Source organism: Leishmania infantum, contig 3 (assembly GCF_000002875.2).
Source record: "Leishmania infantum JPCM5 WGS CACT00000000 data, contig 3, whole genome shotgun sequence".
Taxonomy (NCBI): domain Eukaryota; phylum Euglenozoa; class Kinetoplastea; order Trypanosomatida; family Trypanosomatidae; genus Leishmania; species Leishmania infantum.
In genome coordinates, this window is record NW_004057909.1 from 8,057 (window position 1) to 12,036 (window position 3,980).

General features: G+C 60.5%; 1 protein-coding gene across 1 annotated transcript; it reads right to left on the minus strand.

Moving 5' to 3' along the window:
* Positions 1 to 2,265: 2,265 nt before the first annotated feature.
* LinJ_31_3390 (sodium stibogluconate resistance protein, putative) lies at positions 2,266 to 3,645 on the minus strand (the record flags this gene model as incomplete). Its single annotated transcript, XM_003888409.1, has 1 exon — positions 2,266 to 3,645. The coding sequence occupies one exon, from the start codon at positions 3,643 to 3,645 to the stop codon at positions 2,266 to 2,268; it is 1,380 nt and encodes a 459-aa protein (XP_003888458.1).
* Positions 3,646 to 3,980: the final 335 nt, after the last annotated feature.

Genomic DNA, 3,980 nt, shown 5'->3' on the forward strand with positions numbered 1-3,980 from the left:
GGAGTAGGCGGCTCCAGCATCAGAATCGAAGACGAAAATCCTCTTCCGCATACTTGGGTGCGCCATGGTATGGCAAGGGGGATGGTGAGGCCCGTGGCAACAGCCGGTCGTGTCGCGCCACTCACGCTCCGCAACGAGAAAGCACATCGCAGCAAAAAAAAGGAGAAAAGCAGCAGTCCACCAAGCAGTTCAAGCCTATATGAGGTAAGAATCAGTGCTTGGTCCTTCCCTTCCGCCTACTCTGGGTGAACAACCACGAGCAGAACGTGGAAAGCAAACTTCGCCGAGAAGAGACAGGAGCCACAACCGCCGCAGCTGCACCAGGATTCGTCCGCCATAGTGGTGCCCTGCGGCGGCAGAGATGCGTATGACAGACACAAAAGACGACGGCAAAGAGCCGAGCACAAACTGGCGCACTTGGCGAGCACAGGGGCATCACATATGTGTACAGCCCAAGTGAGGATGAAGAGAAATCAATAATTAGGTGCCGCAAAACACATTCTCTCCCGCCACATCCGCGACGCTATGGCGGACAGTAAAACAACATCGTGAGATAAGATGAGCTTACACACAGGCACAGGCGCAGCGCCATTCTTCCTTTTCGAAATGTGCCCCTCTACCTGAACACGCCGGCCTACACGCACATGCAACCTCAGCTCGCCTACCCTCGCAGGCATACGGCTCAGCAGTCTTCGCCCAGGACGCAGCGCCCTGCCGTCGAGCCGGGGCCGCGCGCCTAGCGGGCTCCTCTCGCTCAGCCTCCGGATGCGCGCAGCCCCAGCGCAGCCCTCTGCCCGCCCACACCAGCAGTCCGCAGCCAGCACCCAAGGCCAGGCCGCAGGCCCCCGGCGGCCCCACAGAACAGGCACGCGGCCCTCGTGCCACCACGCCGTGGCCGGCATCCTCAGGCGAAGCCGGGAGTAGGCGACTCCATCATCAGAATCGAAGACGAAAATCCTCTTCCGCATACTTGGGTGCGCCATGGTATGGCAAGGGGGACGGTGAGGCCCGTGGCAACAGCCGGTCGTGTCGCGCCACTCACGCTCCGCAACGAGAAAGCACATCGCAGCAAAAAAAAGGAGAAAAGCAGCAGTCCACCAAGCAGTTCAAGCCTATATGAGGTAAGAATCAGTGCTTGGTCCTTCCCTTCCGCCTACTCTGGGTGAACAACCACGAGCAGAACGTGGAAAGCAAACTTCGCCGAGAAGAGACAGGAGCCACAACCGCCGCAGCTGCACCAGGATTCGTCCGCCATAGTGGTGCCCTGCGGCGGCAGAGATGCGTATGACAGACACAAAAGACGACGGCAAAGAGCCGAGCACAAACTGGCGCACTTGGCGAGCACAGGGGCATCACATATGTGTACAGCCCAAGTGAGGATGAAGAGAAATCAATAATTAGGTGCCGCAAAACACATTCTCTCCCGCCACATCCGCGACGCTATGGCGGACAGTAAAACAACATCGTGAGATAAGATGAGCTTACACACAGGCACAGGCGCAGCGCCATTCTTCCTTTTCGCAATGTGCCCCTCTACCTGAACACGCCGGCCTACACGCACATGCAACCTCAGCTCGCCTACCCTCGCAGGCATACGGCTCAGCAGTCTTCGCCCAGGACGCAGCGCCCTGCCGTCGAGCCGGGGCCGCGCGCCTAGCGGGCTCCTCTCGCTCAGCCTCCGGATGCGCGCAGCCCCAGCGCAGCCCTCTGCCCGCCCACACCAGCAGTCCGCAGCCAGCACCCAAGGCCAGGCCGCAGGCCCCCGGCGGCCCCACAGAGCAGGCACGCGGCCCTCGTGCCACCACGCCGTGGCCGGCATCCTCAGGCGAAGCCGGGAGTAGGCGGCTCCAGCATCAGAAGCACTAGCATCAGCAGCGGCGCGTGGGAGTGTGACTGGAAGCGCTCGCGTACAAGTGAGCAGGCGCACATGCTCAAAGAGCGAGTGGCGGAGAAGACTGGGAGAGCGAAAGGGAACAGGAAACCGCCGGCTCAGCATCGCTATGGGGCAGAGCAGCAGCTCACATCGCCCAAGGCACGGAAGAAAACACATGCAAGCAAAACGTACGAAAAACAACAAACAGAAAGCGGTAGGCGGCCTCAGCAGCACGCCTGCGGCACGCGTCATCGCTAAACCGATCGCAGCGCTTTACTACATGCAGCCGCGAGGAGAAACGAACAGCAGCCATGTCAGCAAGGCTACACCAAAGCACGCATGGTTTTCTGAAGCACATCATCACAAGGAGGCAAGGTAACAGCGCGCTCCCCTTACTCCTCCAGATGCTTGCGCAAGATGGATGCTATGATGTGCCACTCGCTGGAAGCAGGGCCGTACACCCCCATTACTAGATTCCCTTCCACGCCATATATCTCATCATTAGAAATTTCCCCCGACATCTTCCGCAGCATAGACGAAAGAAACACTGCCGGAAGAGCGATAGCGCATGCCTCCTCCAAGCAAAGGGCGACGCACGTACGCTCATCGCTGAGGTGGAGGTCTGCATTGATGTACCGCCGTTTCTTGAGCCTCTCCTCGCAGTTCTTCGTAAGAGCCTCCCGCTTCTCAGCACCAGCGCTGCCCTCCGATATCGGGGGGTTCCGGTGTGAGCCGGGCGCTGCGCCACCGCCGTCCCCTGGCACATGCACCGCAGCACTGCCCCTCTGCCAGTGGGCATCTGCAGCTGCCCCGGGCAGGTGAAGCTCCTCATGCTCCGCCATGGTAGCATAGTGCGCAAAAGTGCTCTTTCCGGGCACAAACCCCGGCAGCGACTTCTTCAGCATGTACAGGCTGCACCCGGGTACGATCACAAGTCCAGTATTAAAGTTCCAGTTCGTGTAGTGGTAACTCATGCGCTCTGCGGGGGAGCGCAGCTGCGCCTGCGAATGACGGCTCACGTTCTCCTGAACATGCAGACGAACATTGCGAGCCAGGATCAGCGGAATCAGCGCAGACTCCGTAGGCGACCACGGGTAGCCGGAGGCGTACAGGTGGCGGTGCTGATCGTTGCCAAAGGAGAGAATCTTCTGGCTACTCATGTGGGAGCTGGCGCCCATCGAGCTCAGACACTCGCGGTCGAAGTTCGACGGCTTCGGCAGGCTCGCCATGATCAGCCGGCTCAGGTACTCGTTCGGGTACTCCCCCGCGAGGCCCAAGACCAGCCGGCTCACCATGTCCAGGTGCTCCACACTGTTGGCGTAAACGCGATTCACCTTCCTCTGATCCGTCAGGCGACTGTAGCTCCGCAGCAAAAGACCACAGTAGTTGACAAGAAAGACAAGACAGTAGTAGCGGCAGTTCGCCTCCAGCAGCTGAAGAGTGAAAAGCAGCGACGCTGTGCGATCGATCGTGCGCCACTTCTGCTTCCCTTTATTGGAGCTGTGCGAGTCAGGGTTCAGCTCCGCAGAGAGCTCCGCGACACCCGAGCAGATCTTCAGGTTGCGCACCTTCGCGTAGTCGATAAAGCCGCCACCGTCGCCGAGCTTGGCCTCCTTCCACAGCGTCAGGCAGTGCAGCAGCATCTGAGTGTGGGTGATGGTGAAGATGCAGTAGCGCGCGGCGAGCCCGGTGACCTTCTCCATATGTGCTGTGGAGGGGATCAGCTGTAGGTACGTGTGCCCAATATCAGCGAGCAACCGATAGTAGTCCATGACATCAGTCAGGCCCCCGTCAAGCGGCAGGAAGACGTCAACTACCTTGGTGTCGTGCACGGACTGTGCACCGTTCGTCCTTGCGTCCGCCTGCTCCGCAGAGTCGCCGCCATCGCCCCTGTCACCGCTGCCCGGCAGCTCGTCTGCCTTGTCCGGCACACTACCCCCAAGCACGGTCTGCGGCTGCACATCGTTGCACGGGCCCAGCGGGCCGTCAGCGGCCGGGCCTGCGTCGACATCCTCCTGCACACCGTCCTTCGGCAGCGACGCGCCGCCGCCCTCGAAACCAGCGCTGCGCTCCTTCTGCAGCACCGCCTTTGGAACGGTCCCAGAAG